General features: G+C 42.2%; 2 protein-coding genes across 13 annotated transcripts in view; both read right to left on the bottom strand.

The window, feature by feature from the left end:
- The window catches only part of MAPKBP1 (mitogen-activated protein kinase binding protein 1), a 51304-nt gene extending 38742 nt beyond the window's left edge, over positions 1–12562 (bottom strand). For 2 of the 3 annotated variants that reach the window (XM_069597874.1, XM_069597875.1), the window contains exons 1-2: positions 12433–12562; positions 11660–11881 (exon numbers count right to left, since the gene is read on the bottom strand). In XM_069597874.1, the coding sequence (XP_069453975.1) occupies positions 11660–11776 (117 nt within the window). In that variant the 5' untranslated portion in view covers positions 11777–11881; positions 12433–12562. Of the gene's footprint in view, positions 1–11659; positions 11927–12432 lie in introns of those variants that run through there. The other variant, XM_069597876.1, reaches the window with a different exon arrangement.
- A 3519-nt stretch (positions 12563–16081) lies between these two features.
- Positions 16082–20948, bottom strand: part of MGA (MAX dimerization protein MGA) — a 148901-nt gene continuing 144034 nt past the window's right edge. For all 10 annotated transcript variants that reach the window (XM_069597865.1, XM_069597864.1, XM_069597863.1 and 7 more), the window contains one exon: positions 16082–20037. In XM_069597865.1, coding sequence (XP_069453966.1) covers positions 18761–20037 — 1277 coding nt within the window. In that variant the 3' untranslated portion in view covers positions 16082–18760. The remainder of the gene's footprint in view (positions 20038–20948) is intronic.

Here is a 20948-nt window from a genome sequence, read left to right as displayed (position 1 = left end):
TTGAACCAGGGTCTCCTGCATGGCAGGCAGATTCTTTACCTGCTGAGTTACCAGGAAGCCTTCAATGACTCCTTGTGCTGTGCTGTGCTTAGTTGCTCAGGCCTGTCCAACTCTTTGTGACCCCATGGATTGTAGCCCTACAGGCTTCTCTGGTAATCATGGGGATTCTCCAGGCAAGAATACTGGAGTGGGTTGCATGCCCTCCTCCAGGGGATCTTCCCAACACAGGGATCGAACCCAGGTCTCCCACACTGCAGGCAGATTCTTTACCTTCTGAGCCAATGATTCCCTAATGCCAACTAAACAAATTATAGTGTCTTAGCCTAGAATCCATCTGTCAATGGGCCCTATCATTCTATTTCCTTCTGCTTACCATATGAATCATGTGTATTTGTCAATCTGGATTACTCATTATTCTGGAAAGGAGCTCCAGGGCTTTAGTTTATATTCTTCTGCCTGGAATGCCCTTCCCTTGCATCCACCACCCCACACTGAAACCCTACCCTTCCTTTAAGAACTGGCTCAAATATCACATCCCCTATGATTCTTTCTGTGTTCACCCTGGCCAGAAGTGACTCCTCCCTCCTTGGTATTCTTAGAGCAGCACTTAATTTTCATCATTTACATGGCATGTGTTACTTAGTACCTTGTACAGAAGTTCTTTAAGGATTTGTCTTCTCTCTCCTACTACTCCATAATCTCCTGGAAGGCAAAGACTGTGTCTCATACAACTCTATGCTTATAGCACAGGGCACAATGTTTAACAGAGTATATTTGTTGAGTCCATTTTTACCTTTTATTTATTTTGTCTGGCTGTGCCACGTGGCTTGTGGGATCTTAGTTCTCCAACCAACAATTGAACCCATGCCCGTGGCAGTGAAAGCATGGAGCTGTAACCACTGAACCATCTGAGAATTCCTTGAATCCACTTTAGTACTTGAAAAACATTTGTGAATATTCTTTAGTTTATTTTACTTAGTAAATTCTTTAACCTCCCAGAGAATCCTCCATCTATCACAGTCAATCCTAGAAGTTGGAGCTGGAAGCAGGATTTTGGTGCCTTTCCAGAAAGAGTAGGGAAGGACTAAATGGAATAATCCATATGCCTTAAATGATTACAAGCAAAACACTGTTACCCCTGACTTTAATAAATACACGCATAACATGGCTCTTCATAAATCTGACTTAAATTATAATTAACAAGTCCAAAAAAAGATTTAGATTTTTGCTTAATAAAAGTAACAACTATTATTTAAAAAGAGCTTTACCTGTCCTTTTTAATCAGAAATGGATGTAGCTATGAGTAGTTACTCTGGATGTTAGAATTATGAATGGCCTGTTTTCTTCTTTATGTTTCTCTATATTATGTAAAAAAAAAATCTTTTCAGAAAGCACATATATTTCAGAAAGTATAAAAAGATATTTTGTTTACCAAAACTAACCAAGGAAATATTTTTAAAGATATCAGAAACGGATTATCTCAAATTCAAGAAGTTAATGATGAATTTGTGGAAAGATATTTTTATATCTTATTATGAATACTAAAAAAACCAAAGTTTATTATACCAGATATATTTTCCAATATTTGTGCATAAAATGAGTATACAGATTTTTTAATTTAAACATTTTAGATTTAAGTATGAAAAACACGTTTAAATTGGAGAGACTTTTATCTTTATTGTTTTTTTCTACTTACAAAAATAACACAGACTCATTGTAAAAAAATTCCAACATTACAGAAATATAGAAATGTAGATAGTGAATGTCCACCATAATCTACTCTCCCTCCCTGAGGTAACCAATTTTAACAACAATTTGGTATTCATAGCCACATAATTTTTTCTATGCACATACTAACATACATGTTTTAATAAAATATAATCATTAACATAAAAACTGTTGCACAGTTTGCTTTTTGTCACATAATAGGTTTTGTATACTCTCTCATGTCAGTATATATAGATTGACTTCATTTTTTTCAACAAGTACAAGGTATTTCATTTTATGGATGTACATCAATCCCCTATTGATGGTTACTTCAAAGATTTTACTACTGTGAATAATGCTCCCTAACAACAAAAAATTCAGTTATATATACTTTTGTGTGGTGTAAATGTTTGCATAGAATAAAATCCCAGAACTATAACTGCTAGATCAAGAGATGAATATGTAAATTTTCCTTCTGAAGGATATTACCAAGTTGTCCTTTAAAAAAATGGTTAGGTCAGTCTCTGCTTTCACCGACAGTGGAAGGGTATTAGTGCACTTGTTTCCCCCCATGTTCAGATATATTTTCTTTAAGCATAAATTATTTAAACAGGTTATTTCACTCTTGTCTCATATTAGAAACTCAAAACAATGGGTCATAAAATTAATGCGTTTTCACTCTGCCTTTAAATTCTTAGTCTGAAAGGAAGCTCTAAGACTAATTCACTTCCCAAATTATTTCCCAACATAAATGAATTAGCTCCCAAAGAAGAAAAAAGTTCTATTTGTTTCTATAGATGCTATTGCTGTTAAAAAGCATGCTTATTACTCTAGTGATCTTCAATCAGACACAGTAAATTAGGACTCTCCCCACTCCCGGTTCACTAGTTTGATGTTTTTTCATTCCCAAAAAATATATCCATATCCCTGAAATAAATTATACAGTAGTTAGTATCAAAAAGAATATTTGCTAAGCCATTCGTTTTGGTCCTTAGCTAAAGCATGGTTGGTACAAGTTAATATTGGCAAGGAAAAGGACACAATATAAAGGTGCAAGGGAGGATGATTCAACGTTGGAACAGAAGTTGAACCTGCAAAAAAGGACTTCTCACAAATGGAAACGTGAACGAATACCTTGCCGGCAAATCAGAAACAAATTCCTGGATATTCCAGAAATCTATGGACCCTGATAATACTAGCAACCCTATAACAGCTGTAACCTTATTTAGCTTTTATAATGTGCTTTCACGTTCATTAAACCTCATTTAATCCTCACAACAGCCCTGGGAGGAAGCTGTTTAGTATTCTAGTTTTACAAATGAGAGAGAAATCAGTGCCCTCAGAAGTGAGGAAGCTGTCCCACCAGCCCCCACTATGCTCTACCACCAACCCCCTCACACCCACGCCCACTCCCAGCACGCAACTGGAAGTATGGTGGGCATCACTTGGGAGCCTGGTGGTACTGCAGAGTCTTGGGGTGGGTCTGAATCTTAACCTGCATTTTAGCAAGGCCACTGGCCTCTTGCCCCCACCCGTTAATTTGTCTATATGTTAACTCCTGGAAGCCCTGTTCACTAGCCATTTCTGGGTTTGCTAAGAGGGAAAGTCTCTACCACAGTGGCATGGCGGCCTCAGAAGGGAGACCAAAGCAGCCTGGGGACAGAAGGACATCCTAAGGAGAAAGGCCATGTTTAGAAAAGTCAGCAGCAGGTTATTATGTCATATGAAAACCATCATGTTGTGCAAAGATAGTGTATTTTTCCAGCTAGAAGCTGACCAACAGTGTCAGGGTCCCAGAGGCAAGCAAGCCCGCAGCCTGCCTGTTGCATGTTAAATCCTGACAAGCAGCTGCTTGCTTTCCTCCAGGCAGTAGTTGAGTGATGGCAAGAGTCAAGGTTTCTGAGCATGCTCCCAACTCCTCCTTCATGATCACAAAGTAGCTTGGGGCTTCCTCTCCTCAGGATTAACTAGGCCAGCCGCAGGAAAGCATGCATTAAGATCCCATGTTTTTGCACCCCTGATGTTATCACTGTTGCCTACTTGAGGAAATAAATCAAGATAATACAAATTTCACATCAAGTGAGGCAAGGCACTTGCTCAAGGAACTTAGCAAACCTGGAGCCTGCCCAGCCAAACAGAATCAGGTGGGCAAATGATGTCATTTTTGCTCATTTCATGTTCACTGAAGCCCAACTATCATCATCCAGGTCAGCCCCGACACAGGATATTCCAGACTCAGTTTCTTTCACAGAAAACAGGCATTTCAACTCAGTGACTCTCCACAATTTCAAAGACAAGGTCAGTTTGCATAGGGACAGCTACAAGGTAACAGAGGTGGAGAACTGGGGTGATGAGGGAGAGATTTGGGCTAGGTAGTACTAGCAAGCCACCAGGAGTATAAGCTACACAATCAACTGCCATCTAGGAACAAAGCAGTTTAAAGCCTCATGATACCCCCCTACACACACACACACAGACACACACAGACACACACACACAGACACACACACACAGACACACACAGACACAGACACACAGACACACACACACACACCACCCACCCGCCCACCCAAAGCATCTGTTGGTCTCCACTTCACTCCCCCACCTCACTCCAACCCCGAGAGAGAAGCAGCAACTGCTTGTGGCTTATCGTCATCTGGAACCACACAGCTGTGCCCTGTTATCTTGACATTTGCAGACCCACAGAACCCCACAAGCTGTACATTTTCTAAGGATACCACAGGATGAGAAGCTGGGATATAATCCAGAAAATCTGGAGTTGGGAGTGGGAAGAGGAGCAAGGACATAGAGGGACAAGGGTTAATGAATGATGGTTCTAAAACAACAGTCTGAGAAGTTAATTAAACTAATTTTATAGGGAATGTTGGGGGAAAAGTATATTTTTTAAAGTACTGCTCTTTTCCAAGCTGATCACAGATGTGACACTTGGCTTCAGCAATACTAGGCATATTTCTGTGCTCAGTGTTATATTTCACACATGAAGATTCCCCGGGAGGAGTACAGGATAAAGATTAAGATCAGGCTTTGGAGTTAAGACAGCCAAGATTTGAATTGCAGCTCAGTCATCCACCTCTCTTAGCATCAGTTTCCTCATTTACAAAATGGAGATAGTAACAGTACTTACAGTACAGTACTTACAGTACTTACAGTAGGGTGGTATGAAACTTAAATAATGTATGTATATACTTGGCACAGTACACAGCAAAAAGCTCAACAAAAGTTAGCCATTATTACCACTATAAATATTAGTATTTCCGGTATTATTACTGTAAGAAAAAGACAGGAAGCATGGACAACAAAAGTTGGGAATGGGTGGTTCCAAAAGGCATACTACCTGGAAATGGGGAATGGCACAAATCTATAATGGATGGAAAAAGAAACTTGAAAAGTAAAAGAACAGCTAGTCAAGATTAAGTCCTCGGGTACTTAATTTTTAACAATAAAATCATCTTAATTACATATGACAAAAGCCTCATCTCACCTTAACGACACCATTAGCATCACATCCTTCAGAAAGTACCAACACCTCGGCAGCATTCTGTTTCTTGACTTGGGTGGTGGTTACATGAGCAATCATTTTATAACTGTGCACAATAAAAGGCTATATTATTATATTTCATAAACTTTTCAATGTCTATTATATTTATTCCACGATTTTTTTAAGTTTTTAAGTGCAAGCACCTTTAATGGGTCAGCCAAACTCACAGAGAAACGGCCAGAAGCATCACTAAAGGAACAGAGAAAGCAAAGAGAGGAGAGGCATGATGGGAAGTCAGAAATTGTAGTGAGCTCCACGCGAGTGAGAAGCAATGCTCAAACCCAGAAGAGGCTGAGGAGTTCCTTCTCAGGATTCCTCCCAAAGAGAATGTGACAAAGTGGAGGTGGGGGGAGAATAAAAACAGCCATGTGGTTTCACAAAATGTTGTTCCAAGATCTTCCAGTATATTTAAATCTCAACTATGAATGTAGGGGCAGGGAAGGAAAAGTATGTTTAGCTCCATTCCAGGTTTAGGGGAAGAGATAAAGTACATAAACTTAACAAATCTAAACTAAGAAGAGAGGCTGTTTTATAGACTAGGGAAGCAATACACAGAGCATCACATTCTGTGATGAGTGAGGGCAGAATTCTCTCCCCAGAAGTCAAAGAGGAGATAAATATGAACTCTTTCTTCTGGACGCATCCTTCAAAACCAGAGGAAAATGCTGTGGCCAACTGAGAAGCACTGTGGACTTGCTGATACAACTGTCAGGAGGAAGGAAACCAAGATCTGGAAAATCTGAACAACCAAAATTACCAACCTTAAGGATCCACACTGCCCAGTCTGTCTGCCACACTCACTTTATTTCTTACACTCCCCGTCCCTCCTTTTTTTTTTTTTTTTTTAAAGAGGTAACAGAAACTAAAGTAAAATCTATGATGTGGATTTGATTCAGTAAACTCCCAAAGAGGTGGGCAGCTCTCACTACACATCTCTACTGAGAATTACTATAAAAGAAAGCTGATAGAAACCTGGCCCTGTCCTACATTAAACAACAGAGCCCAGAGGAGAGGCTTAGCTGGCAGCAGTGGGAATGTGATGTATAATATAACAAATCCTACTGAAAACACTGTAGCTTTTCTTCCTACCAACACAGCAGTCTAGACATGAAGGAAAAACCAACAGATACTCCGAGAACAACAGGGGGACAGCCATGTTCCCAGAGAAGCTTAGTGTGAACACACACAGTCCCAAATTTCAAACCCTGAACTGTTTTCCAAACAAAGGGGCAGTGATATCAGCCACAAGTTCAACTTGAGGCTCGGGGGGTTGACAGAGAGGGTACAGAGCTCAGGCTGAAGCCTCATTTCTATGAATGTTTTCTCATTAGTCAAGAAATGAAAACACACAGATAACAAGTAGAAGAGGGAGGGAAGTCGAGAGAAACACCAATGGCCCCAAAGATACTAAAAATATCAGCAAGAAATAAGACAGTCATTCAACCTGATCCAACAGGGGAAACTTGCCCTAAATCACAAGCTGAGAGAGGGAAAAGAAATGTGGGAAGTAGCAGTGCTGTTAGACCCTGAAATGAAAGAGGCCAAGTAGATGAGGGGAGGCTCTGCAAGACAACTTAGAGCCCGAAGAGGCTGGGCTATTTTAGACAGCAAAGCAAGGGGTGCTTGATTGCGGACAGAAGAATCCTCTCTCCCCAGTGAGACTTACTTTGAAGGCTGAGGGCAGCTGCAGGCACCGGAAGGAAAAGGAAATGGAGATCAAAGGAACACGACCAGGAGGACACCTCACTCTTTTCACTGTACACCACCTGTTCTGAGGAGCTCACAGCACTTCACAAGACTTAACTGAAGAATATACTGGAGACAGAAAATGCAACAAGAACTTGCCCAAGTTCACTCACAAACAGGTGAGGGGCAGGGCTGCTGGCCACAGAGGCATCTACTCTCGGTCATCTATTCTAGGCAGGGAACCCAGAGACTGTGTATTAAACATGAAAAACTCTGGGTTGCTATGAGTCCCAAGGGGAGTGGGTAATGGAATGGTACCAAAAAAACCTGGCCAGGACCCAGGGATTATCATAAACTTTCCTATTTTTGCCCCCAAGGGAAATTCCTGCCAATCTGTAGTAAGTCAGTGATCAGCTCCTTACAAATGACCCTACAACATGGCACTTCTCTCAGATCTATCCCTGATATAGCAGTTTCAGAACAATCAGTCCAGAAGACACTGTGGAGATTTGTGAAAGCACAAGGAGAAGCATATAGTTACTGAGATAGCCTTAAATATTCCCAGGAACCCTCAATGAGGACTTGAGTATGAAGTCAACAGATGTCAGGGTCCTACCTAGCATGTAAGCCAGGGGTTCATAACCCAGCAGTGGGCAGCTGGTGGAACTTAATAGATACGCAAACAACAAACTCTACCCCCTGCAGTTCTGATTCTATATAGACAGGATGGGGCATAGGAACGGGGACTTTTTAGAAGCTGCACAGGTATTCTGATGTCTTAAAGCTCTCCTGACTATTCCCCCAAGCTGAGCACCATCAAGCTAAATCCAGTGATCTATAAATGCTTTGAAAATGAATATGATCCCCCTCTACCAAATCAGCAGAACACAGAGTCACAATACTAATATCTGGGTTCAAACACTAAGCAAAAGGTGAAATTAGATTACTGCCAGTTTTTTCTTCTCTATGAAACTCACCTACACAAACTTTTCTCATTGCCACATATTAAAAGGCTCAAAGCACCACCATACAGTCAGGAAGGAGTAACATTGAGGAAAGAAATCGGGGTTGGGGGGACGAAGAGTAAATTAGACTTATAAAAACAGAACCAGAAGAAAGCTGCAGTTACTTTGCCATCCATTGTTTTCAAAGGGATAATGTATTAATATATAACTCAGGTTGGATTAATGGCTATTAATAAGGAAGATGATTTCAAAACCTCCCTTATTCACTTCAAAATCCAACAACCCTCCAGGACAGGCAATGCTTTTGTATCCCTAACTTAAATCTTGCTTGCTTGGCTCCAGTCCATTTCTGTCCTTTGTTAAAATGAAAAACAACTCAGCTCCTTCCACATAAAAATCTTTCAGAAAGTTTAAGAAAAGAGGGGGAGGTTTAGCCACCAAGAACACATACATTTGCTTCTTAAGGAAAACCACAGTTCAACCAAAATGAGAGAAAGAATTGAAAAATTGCACAGGATTTGAAGTTGCAGGGTGTTTACAGCTGATAACCTTGAGTTCCACTTCGTCAAGACTCAGCAGATCTGGCATAAAACCTCAAATTACTCTTCTCTAATTCTGTTACACTGCAGAGACTTTTTTCCTTCCCTTAGACAAAGTATAATAGAAATCCCAGCTCTCACCTACTCTCTCTAATAACTTAAATCCCCATCTCTACTGGCTCTCACTTTGGCTTTTAACCATATTTTAACCATATTTTTAACTAGGTCTCTTCTGAATTAAGAAACTTTTAATGAGCACTACTTTCTGGATATATGTACTACTCTTTCTCTCTAATGCCCTTCACACCTAAATAGGATGTGTCTCTATTTCTTTTTTAAATTTCTTTTCAACATTTTATTATCTCTAATTTTGATTTCTAAAGAACTCACAAATTCCTCCTGAACATTTGCTCTTCTTCTAGAATTTACCTTCACTATATTTGACATCTTTTAATTTTTCTCATCCATTTATTCATTTAGTATTTAGACCATTCCTTACACTGTACTAAGCCTGGTGATGTAAAGGAAATAAAGAACATGGCCCTGATCTTAAGAAATGAAGACATACGTAAAAGAACAATTAGGGACTGGTTCCAAGGTAGTAGGGCTAGTCTGAGAAGGCCCCGTGGCTCCAGTAAACAGACTTGGATCTAAAAATAAGTGGAGAATTTGGTGAAAAGGCTACTTTAGATAGAAGGAACAGTTATGATTCAAAGCAACAGGCCATATGAGGTAAGAGCTGCATAAAGGCCCTCTGTCACTTCCTTCTTTGCCCCCAACCGCCACAAAATACGTATGTCTTTTGGTCTTCAAATTTTGCTTCAGAGTTAGTTATCCATGAATCACAAGCTCTATGACTGTTACCACAGCTACCACATATTAGAGCGGCACATGAAGCCCAGTACACCAGGTCTTCTGTTGGTCACAAGGCAGGCTTTTAGGATCATCTCGCGTAGCCTTCAATAAAGAGTGCAGGGAGTCGGGCATCTGCAAGAGGCAAGGCCGGAGGCACGCAAAGGCAGCTACTAGTTTTGGGTACTAAAGATATGCACCGGCACCCGAGCTCAGTCAGCCTATTCAAGGGTCATTCAACTCCAGCTAAGTATTTCCTTCATTCACAGCTCTAGGACAAACAAAGCCATTTAAAGCAGTTTGAAGCACTGAATTCCTATGTGAAGCGGGGACGTTTAATGGTGATGCCAAAGATTCCAGTTTTCACTGTTTTCCTGGAGAGCTTCTCCTCTTCTCTTGTCTCAGAACTCACAGTTCAAGCATCCCTTCCTCTGAAAGTTTTTTCCTAATCCCCCTAAGCTGGTTTAGGCTCCCTCCCCTCTACTGCCATAAACACCTTTATACATACTTCCAGGACAGCATTTGCCACATCATGTTGTAATTATTTGTTTACATGTCTGACTAGCCACAAGCTCTTTGATGCCAAGGATAATGTTTTATTCATCACTGATTCTACACATAATTGGCACTTAATAAATGTTTGTTGAATGTATTAATGATTAATGATTAATGACATGGTGGGGGCTTCCCTGGTGGCTCAGATGGTAAAGCGTCTGCCTGCAATATGGGAGACCCAGGTTCGATTCCTGGGTCGGGAAGATTCCCTGGAGAAGGAAATAGCAATCCACTCCAGCACTCCTGCCTGGAAAATCCCATGGACGGAGGAGCCTAATAGGCTACAGTCCATGGGGTCGCAAAGAGGTGGACACGACTGAGCGACTTCACTTTCAATGACATGGTAAATTTTAAAGAATGGTGACCATACCTTCTGGATTCCAGACCAAAATTACAATAAGTACTAATACCGAAGACTAAAATCCCACCATACATTTCTATTACCTGTATCATTCTGGGTTAGAAAAAGAGGCCAAAGATACAAGAAGATGGCTCTAACAGTGCCGGTCACTGCCAAGTAACCAGCCAGGAATACGAGAGCCTCCAAGACCAAGAATGATCCAGCACAACAAACAAGTGAACAGAGCCAAATCCAAGACAGTTGTCTATGTTTCAGGCTCATTCTCCTGCCTTTGGAGATTATGAACAATGATCAATGAGGGCCCCTGGAAAAGTCACTCTCTCCACAGCCATGGAACCTTGTGGCCAATTATGATTCCTGCTGAAAGAATATACAGGAAAGGTGGTCTTTTGTGACCAAAGCCAAGTAAGCTTTCGCTAAGGGACAGGGATCTGAGTTAAGCCCTCCCAGAACTCCGTCATGCTGTACATTAGCATTCCAAATCATTTCTCACGGGGTTCACTCATCTCTGAAGAGATGCAGGCAAGGCAGTAAAATGCTGCTGTCTCAAATGCCTCTCCCAGTAGCAACCCTGCACCACACAAGGCCACTGTGTTTACAGGCTGCTAATATGACACAAAAGTCTAATCTGATCCTGTGGGAACAAGGTCCCATGTTCCCTCAGGGATTAAATAAATTTAGTCAGCTTTTGTATACTCCCAAACTTGTGGGGCTCTATGAAGTTGAAGAAAGCATAAACACCACCACTCAAACAAGTGAGGGGATGGAAGGGGACTTGGTTTCTGGAGAACTTCTGCAGTAGGGTGGGATATAGTGAATGAGATGAGCAGTGTTCAGGGGCAAACCAGAATTTGCTTGGCTGGCAAATACTTGGCCCTTTGTATGTTACCTTTTCTAAAAAGCCAAGAAACTCCAGTTAAATTAATTCAGGTCTCTTGAATAGACAAGTAAATTTGTTTTGACCCCAGGGAAGAGCATTTACCAAGCCAATTCCTCTGACTAGGTGTTTTAGAATATTTCTGGTACCACTGTCTTACAGAAACCCAGCTGTGACACTTAACACTTGTGGTAGCTCAGCCCTTCACAGGATACGTGGTCTGACTACCTTCTTCCAAGAAGGAAAACCGAGTCAGCATATCAACTGGCTTCCCCAAGCACAGACTTAGTTTGTAGTGAGGCCACAACTGAACCCTCTTGTTGCCTTCCTCATGCTCTTCGCGGATGAATCTCAGCATGCTCACCCATGCGGCTCTTTTCCCTTTACCTTGTAACTAAATCATTACTTTCTTGAGCGCAGAGATGGTCCTGTAGAGCCACCATGAGCTTCTAGTTCTCCTCTTTCCCCAGAAAGAGTAAGGTAAAAGATGTACGTGGAGCAGAGAAGGGGAAGGGAGAGGAGGGACGGGAAGGGTTGGCTTCCAGTACCAGGACTCACCTTGGAGCTGAGGTCTTCTCGCCGGTTTCCTGCCTTACTCCTGCGTAATTTGATGGACGGGGATCGCAGAAGGTTCTTGATCCGGCTGGTAATGGTTGACCCCTCCACAGCCATCATGATGAGGAGCCCCCGGGACAGCTCCTGGCCCAATCCTGAGACTTGCCTCAACAGCGGCAATGCTTTCCCACTCCACAGGCCCTGCCGGTATGCCCTCTTACTGACCTGAGATGGTAGAGGCCACCTTACCTTCTGCCTAAGCCGTGCCTGCAGCTCGTATCTCTAGGTAACTGCTCTCTCCCTTAGCCTCATTCCTACCTTCAAGCCCTGCGCGGTTTCTTAAAACGCCTTAAGGACAGACTCAGGGAAAGGGGGCGTTAAAAAGCCTGAGCTGCGAAGAAATGCCAGGCCCACACCTGCCAGAGGCGTTCAACTAAAAGGATAAGATGGGCCCTAGAAGGGCTAGTGACTGGTCCGATTCCCGTTAACTCCCAACTGTTTTCATGGCAACAGCAGCGTCTAGAGGAGGAGGACCCCGAGGCTACCAAGGAGTCCCGCAGCGGTAGTGAGCACCTGCGCCGGCGGCCGCAGGGACACTCAGCCCGGCGGGGCTCGTCTTGGCCCTGCAACTCGTTCTGCCACGGGGGCCTCCCTCCCCCACCCACGACCCTCCCGAGCTCGCTCTCAGGCCGCCACGGGAGCCCTAGATCTTTCACTTTTCGCTCCCTCAGAAGCCCCTACTACTCGCCAGCGCCCCCGCTCGGGCCCAGCCTCACCAGCCCCCGGGCGCGAGGGCCGCCCGGCTCGCAGCGCCCTCAGGCATCGCGCTCAGCGATTTCAGCTCCGCTGCGGCAGCGGCAGAAGCAGCTATGGTGGCACGAGCGGCTCAAAACGCGAACTACCGTCTGGGCTCAGCCACCAGCTGGGTAGGAGGAGCGGAGGCGAGGGGGCGTGGCCTTTACGCACGGGGGCGTTCCCAGAGTGGAAGAGTACGGCTTACGGGGGCGGGGCCCAGGAAAGGGCCTAGGAAGCCGAGGACTGGGCATTCAGGAACCACGGATTCCGCACAATGCAGTCGCGACTACGGATCCTAGAGGGAGGTCGTCAGAACACGGCTTCAGAACTGAGAAAACCAAGCCTTTTATGGTATTATCAGGCCTGGTTCCCCCAGAGAAGCGCACTTCCCAGAACCCTAACAGGACGGTAACCACGCCCCCAGCGGCACTATGGTTGGCTTTTAATAGGCCCGGGGGACCGAGCTGAAACTAACTCCTAGCTCAGAATTACAGGACTGGGTACAGCCATAAAGTCTGCTCCTAAGCGCTGGGATTTAAAGTGGCTAGAATAAATTCTGCTCGCCGCTTGCCGGGCGCGTTGACCTACATGGAAATGATTCTTCATGAGTAGGTCGATCCCTACGAAGTGTATTGAACGAGGCAACCTGATTGGCCGCGGTGGAAGAGGAAGGAGCTGATAGCCTAGGATAGAGCTTTAGGCGGGAAGGGGGCGGTCGGGTCAATGTGCCGATGAGACGTATTGGTTTCATATTTTCTTTAGCCTCCAATGTTCCATCTCATTCCTCATTAAGTTAACCAGTTGCTCCAGCCATTTTCCATGTTCCTGTCAAAACTCACTCACGAACCCTTTTCCTTGATACTGTTACTTTGGCGAGATCACTGCCAAGCTTGTTGGCACCAGATTCAATAGTAAAAGTTTTTCTAGCTCACGGGTCGGGGAGAGAAGTTGGGGGGATGGCAGAGTGTGCACAGAAACACCGTTGCCTATTATTTAATACGTGTTTCAACCTGTTTGTTTTCTAGGTGCCTTTCTGCCTAGTTGCTAGAGAAATTACCTTACGAAAAGGTTAACCTATTCCAATAGTTGGGCTCCAAAGTAAACTGGTATGTCTCCTATCTGATCCAGACCCTTAGGGGAACCCTGGGGGAGATGACATGTTAGCAAGAGGGAAAAACTCTTAAACCTACTGCTGTGAGTGGCTCTTGCACTGCCAAGTGGCAGAACAGGTATATACATGTGTGAGAACTGTAAAGCTAACAAGTTGACATAAACGTCACTTCTTGGAAGACCAGTTGGCAATAGCTACCAGAGGCAAAGATCAGGGAAGTCACCTCTTGGAAAACCAACTGGCAATAGCTATCAGAGGAATGACCTTTCCTTCCTTTCAACCATGCATTGCAGAGGTAATGAAATATAAAATGGTATTTTCAAATCTGGAGGAGGTGGTCAGGGTCATTACCCATAGTATGAATAGGGGGCTGGTTCCTTTTACTCCTTGCTAGTCTGATTTTGCCTCCATGGCGGCAGGAATCAATGTAGTACTGCTGATAAAGGGTGCCACCTGGTGTCCTTCCTTGTATGCTGCATTCCCTAGTAAATCTCACCTCCACCCATTAGAGCTGTCCTTAATTCTATCTGAATCATTTCTCACTTACCTAACCACTCATGGCCAGGAAAGTCACTGGTCATTTCCTATCCAAAGCTACTTAGTTTATCCTCTTCAGAAAAATGTTCCCCAAATTACTCCCATCTGAAGCTGAAGTTACAGAAACAATACAAGCTCCTGCTTTCATTGTCTAAGATGATCTGGCAAAAACCAACTGAGAACAGTGTAATGAAGAGACTGAAGTCTAGAATCTGGATACTTCCAGTCTAGGATCAACATCACATATTTTTAATTCTTCACAATTGAGTCCTACCTTACTGTCTAGGATATGTACCATGTAGACTTTTAAGTACCAATGTCGGAAATAGGCTTGTAGGCTCAGAAAATAATCATCCCAGGTCTAATGTGAATAGACTTTTCTTCAAATAATTGCTATTCCACCCTCCAAAATGCAGCTGACCCTTAAACATGTATTTCATTGTTCATATGCTATTTCACATTTTATTCACTTGTCTATGTCCTCAATATGTATACATGGTTGTCAGATTCTAAAATTCCACCATCTAGGAAAGGTGTATACAATTGTCTGTTTTCACGATCATAATTAGATCAGATTTTTAAATTTACCCTAGGCTTAATATACAAATAGGTGCAGTTATAAGATCCTGGAAAACTAACAGGCTAAACAGTTGCTCATCAATTCAAATATTTATTGAGCACCTTTACATGCAAGGCACTGTGGGACAGCTGAGACCAATGTTTGCAGTTGGAAACAGGAAGGATCTGAAAACAGTGCTTCCAAGACTGCTTTCTTATTTAACAAAATCTAACAGCACAGTTTACAATGACAGAATTTAGTAGTTTAGGTTTGTCTCAAAATTTCAACTCATCCCACGGTTTAGCCTTCTCACCCTCCACACACTTCCATCCCTATTAATCAGCACTTAGCATATCTTTGTAGAGCAGTTCAGTCATATGCTACAATATGCTACAATTATGCCTCAGTTCAAAAGTTGTATCAAATTATTTCCCTCTAACTTAATTTCAAAAAAGCATTTTACTTTTTCTCCAAATGGCAGTAAGTCTATATATATACCTCAGCTTTAATTTTCTCTGCACCCAGCAATTCATGTTCATGGAAAATTTCATTAGAGATAACACAACATGAAATACTGATGCCCTTATATTTTCTTAAAAATCAACAATTCTGTGTAATAAATCTATTCTGATTCTTGGTTATCATCATTCTCTATAGAAGTATCTGAAAATGTGCCTACTTTGTGCCTCTGTGCATTGTTTTTTGTTTTAATCTGAGAGTGAGGAATAAGGGTCATCATTTTTCAGACTATCTTCAAAGTGCATTTACCTCTCAATTCACCTGATATCATTCCAATATCTCAACTAGTATAATCAGAGGGAAAAAACTATCTATACTACTAAACCCTGCTCCAAATAATATATGGATTGTCTGCCTTTCTTCTGTGTTCAAAACGGCTTCAAACTTGTTATAGAAAGGCCTGTTGTTTAGTATCTCATAATTCTGGGGAAAAAACATTACACACAGTGATATGTATGAAGTTTATATAACTGGACTTGATCTGTTAGTGACCTTAGTTTAGTGTCTAAAGGACTCCTTTAATAAAAATTTTTGTAAACTGTGACTCTAGTTAACCTATAGCTTGCTTTAACAACATCTATTGTCCTTAGCCACTAAGACTATGGGTAACAGGTATGTTATACCCTGCTCACACTGGTACTAGGAGGCTAGCCATTCTTCACTGTAAAATGACTTCTTGAGACAAATACTTGCCATCAAGTTGTATGAATTTTCAAATTCTCCATGTAAAACATGCTGCAAAGATTAGAATACCAAAAACCTCCCCCAAATGGCATGTCAGAAACTTTGAAAACAGTAAGAATTCCTATGATTAAACTCCTTCAGTGGAACCCCTCCCAGATGTCTCAGAGCATCAGAATTCTCTATTACAACTCAGCACAAACCTAGCAACACCAAGTCCTGCTTTAATTATTGTAACTGATTTATTTCAAGTTTATACATTCTCCCACTGACCAAACTTCTTCTGTTCTTAGGTTTCTAAAAAAATAGTCATTTTTCAAAAGCAGAGAAAGAAAGATATATATTTAATATATAAAAGAAAAAGCTAAATCTGACATAATTATATTCTTAAAAACATTCCATTTATTTACAGATGTATAAAAAGGCGAATTATTGGTCTACTGAGATCATGCTTCTTATAGTTAGGGTGAGAGCTCACTATCTTCCCAATTCCTCAACTCTTCACTCAACTACATCTTTCATAGTCACACATGAATTTTCATAGATCAGTTTCTCCTGGGGTAAGGTTTAAAGGGTTGGAGTTTTTGGAGATCTTTAGATTTCTTTCAAGACTGTAGGATTGTTCTTAAGACTGAGCCCTCCTCAGATTAGCCCTAACAACTCCCTAGTTCTAAGAGGTCTTGCAAACACCATTATTGGGGGGGGGGGGTTAATAATGACATCTGCAGCCTTCCTTGAACACACTGGATCATCTCTCATTTCTATCTCTGGACATCTTCCATAAACAGTCAAATATCTTCCCATCAAGAAATGAATACTACCTATTTGTCTATTTTCTTCTAAAAAAGGGAACAGTGTTCAGAAGCAGAATGGTCCTTCTTTTCCTGAGGATTACTCGCTCACTTGCCTGCTCCTTGGCTGACCCTCAAAAGCTTTAAGAGCCTTGGAAAGTCAGGAGGGAACACGAGGACAAGACAAGCAAAGAAATAATGGGAAACTGCTATACCTGGATTAAACTACTAGCATCTCCAAGGACAGTTATTAGCAGGGAAGACAGGTGCTGGATTCCTTGGCTAAGGCATTGAATGAAATCTCCTGGGTAAAGAGAAGTGGGAGGGATAATGAGAAGCTGAGGGGCACTCATCACCTACTTCAAGCTCCTTCAGTAACCTTTAGAGGTGGAAAGGCTGGAGGCTGATGAGGAGGTCAAGAAAGGCAAGTAGCATAAAAAAAAAAAAACCAACAAAGAATGTGTTCCCGGTGCAATTCGCAGAGGAAACTTTCCCACCCTTTTCAATCTGTTTATTACCAGAGTTACTAGAAAGGGAACCAACCACGGACCTAATAGTTCACTAGCTGGCTAGGACCATTCCAAAGTTGGTTTCATAACCTAGTTCTGAAGATATGCTGAGTGGGATTTGGGATAAAGAAGGCAGGGGATGTAGAAGAAACAGCACTGCCTAGGCACAGCCCAGGCACTGGAAGCTCTTGTGTTATTGTTTCACAACACAAGCAAATCCTGTCAATGAAGACAGAACAGGGATTACATTCCAAAATATAATTATTTAAGAAAGGCAAAATGCAGCAGCTAAATCCCAGTCTATACATTTTCAGAATAGTGATTCTTGCCCCCAGGAGTTTCCAAGAGACCCCTCAAGTGCACCATGATTATTTACAAACTAGATAGGAAACATCATTTCTATACTCAATACAAATCTCATCTTCTAGGTTGAAAACTTCAGCCTTTGAGAAATCTATGAAAACAACTATACAAAAATATAAATATCTTTATCTTTACAGGCTGTCAGACCTTCATACCCTGACAGCTAATGAGTGAAAAAGCTCTACAGATCATTGAATCCATGGTAGCAGATAATAAAAAATATATCTTGTGATTCAAATACTGCCTTATTTCCCTGGTAAAGAGTGCCTACTGTGACTTTTCTTTTCTTTACATCCTGTGCAGGTAACAGTGAATGAAACCTCCAAGCACCAGGAGGCTGGCTTGATTTGTGAAATACCCAGCCCCACAGTTTTTGTTTTCTTTTTGGCCACTGTCTGGTATGGGGAGGGAATGCTTATCACTTTACATGTCTCTTGAGTGATGTGATTTGTGAAAGGGGAAGGGCTCCCTGTATGTCTACCTCCAAAAAACACATTCAAGGTAGAAATCCTTGGTACCGTGAAATGGTCTTCTCAACACCCAAACACAGTAAGGGAGAACTAGTTAAATTTTTACATCTCAAAATGATTACCTTAGTAATAAAAGCTTTTTTAAAAGCATTCCTACTTTACCAGAAGGCTTAGATTTATAATTCTGATTGAAAAGGTGAGGGAATGGAAGCTACTTAGGATATGAAAGAAGAGAAAATTTTGTTGAATGATACTAAGTCCTTCACTTTGGTATTCCATGGTACCCATCCTCTCTCCCCCTATTCTGAAACACCAACTAAAAGCTACCTCTTCTGGATCCCTTTGCACAAGTGCATCACATTCCTTGGACTTCAGACTTAAAACAACAGCTATCAACTAAGGTTCAGTCCATAGCAACTCCTAAGTCTCAAGCAGCTTTTACTCTGGGAGGGAAGAACTAGGAACCACTATGGACCTAGTCTTGTTACAAATTCCTTGGGTAAGAGGGGCACCTCGTGTTCAGTAATGGATCGCATCTTCTTGGAGAGGATGAGGAGACCCAGCACCACAAGTGAGGTAACACATTTTAACATGATCAGAATTTCATAGTAGTTAATTTCTTATATGGATGTCAGCACCCTACCCCCTTTCTCTACCATCATTCACCACATTTCAAAGTCAAGGATCACAGTTCCATGACACAAACAGGTGCCTGCAGAGAAAGGAGGTTTCCCCTCACAGCCTGGCTTCTGCCTGAGAACAACTAAGTTCATTTCCCTGCAGAACTTGGCGAGGCCCCAGTGTTGCCCAGTTTGGCCACAACAGGTGCCAATGTAGGCATCACCTTGCTCTCCCGGCATTCCTGATCATTCCCTGTTAAGTTCATTTTGTGTCCAACAGACCCAACTTTGGCAGCTACAGGTGCCAAACAAGGCATCACCTTGAGACTCTGACCCTCTGTATCACTGGAAGGATTAGCTACTTTTAAACCTAGAGGTGCCAGCTTTGGCATGGGCCTCCACAAGGTGTCTGCGCTGCTGTTCTCCAGGCCACCCTTCATGTGGAGAATGGGGGGTGAGGACACGCTTTCAGGCTCAGCAGGGATGCCAGAAGCATTCTTCCCTTCATCCCCCGGTTTCCTCTGGGGAACGAGGGAGTCCTTTATCTCAGAGTCAATGACAATCTTCAGCACATCTGGTTCAGAGGCTGGTTCTGCAAGTTGCTTTTCACTTTCAGAAAAGTCATCATCTTCCAAGTGCAAGAGGAGGGGGCTGACAGAGTCACTCTCCCCTTGCACATCAGGCAATTCCTTCAAACCAGTTCCCAAGTGGCCAACCTGGAAAGTTGCTCTGTTCCCAGGAGGAAGCTTACTGATAAAAGCCCGGCGAGCATCCCCTGGGAACTCTGTATCCAGAGAGCTAGGCAGTTCAGCCAGGCTAACAGAGTCATCATTTAACTGCTGATTAAGAAAGGCAATCTCATTGAGCAGAGATGTCAGTGTCTCATCAGTATCATCCTCATCTTCCATACTAGTTAGCAGTTCACTGGGATCCAATGCTGCTTCCTCTATAGCTGATGCTACCTTTCTCAATTCCATCTCTATGCTTGAGTCTTTGAGATCTTTCATCTTTAATTTATGAAATGGAGACTCCTTTGTCTTCAGTCTCTCCCGTCTTGATTCACTCTCTTTCCATTTATGCTGACTCCCTCTGGTATCACCAGAAATCTTTTTGGGTAAGAATTCTTGTGCTTCTTGCATACTGGAAACATCAACCATTTGTGGACAACCAGAATCTTTATGTGACAGATAAACCTGTGCTGTACCCAGTGCCATTCTGACATCTCTATGGTTGCCTCTGGAAGAGATTCTACCCAAATCTTCACAGGAGTTATCCTCACTCCTGACAGTGTTTTTCAGGTGGTCAGGTGGCTTGCCATCAGGAACTTCATGGGGGTATTTGCTGCCACTCATATCTACCAAACCTCCCTCTGTTGCCAATGATGTCACATTAACAATTCTTGGCATCATAAATAAGTCGTCATTTTCTAGGGAAGAAAAAAAAAAACTCATTTATCTATAGTGGTAAGCACTCTCTCCCATTCATACCCAATAACCATCTCAAAGGAGTTAAATTTTCACCATCTACTTTTAGCAAGAAGATGAAAGGAAATACTAGTTTTTCAAATTAGAGTTAGCCTAACAAGAAAATAGGTAAAATTTAACCAAAAGACACACTGATATTCCATCATTAATAGAAGTCCTATTTAATATTTTTTATATAAATGCTCCCCAAGTTTATCTTTTTGTCCTGAGGCAGACACGCATCTTGACTCTGCTCACCCAGTAACTGCTACTCTGACAGAAAGATGAAGCCCTAAAGGCAGCACTCTAGGAAGATGACTCCTCCAGACTGGGTTTAGCAGTGTTAGTATTGGTAAAGATGCCCTTTTACCTTAACAGAAATTAAGGTTTGTAAAACCTAAATTATCAAAGTAAAATTTCCTTTTCAACTCAACTCCTCATTGCCAAAAGAAAGGGTCCTCCAACTTTATCAGGTTAGTAATGTAGGAGTGCACCATCTTTGAGTACAACACAAAACTGATACATATTTATCAACACCAAAAGCTAAAAGAATGACTCCTCACATTCCTTTTATTTTCACATCTTTTAAATTCTTTCCCTAATTAGAAACTGGGCTTCCCAGGTGGAGCCAGGGTTGAAGAACCCTCCTGCCAATGCAGGAGACACGAGAGAGAGGGATTTGATCCCTGGGTAGGAAAGATCTGGAGGAGGGCATGGCAACCCATTTCAGTATTCTTGCCTGGAGAATCCCATGGACAGAGGAGCCTGGAGAGCCACAGTTCATAGGGTCACAAAGAGTTGGACACAACTGAAGCAACTTACCACACAATTAGAAATTAGGAGAGATCACAAAATAGTTCCCATCCCCAGGTAA

The sequence above is a fragment of the Ovis canadensis genome, chromosome 7, assembly GCF_042477335.2.
Source record: "Ovis canadensis isolate MfBH-ARS-UI-01 breed Bighorn chromosome 7, ARS-UI_OviCan_v2, whole genome shotgun sequence".
In the NCBI taxonomy this organism is placed as follows: Eukaryota; Metazoa; Chordata; class Mammalia; order Artiodactyla; family Bovidae; genus Ovis; species Ovis canadensis.
Note: the sequence above shows the minus strand (reverse complement) of the source record. Positions and strands in the feature narration are given on the sequence as shown.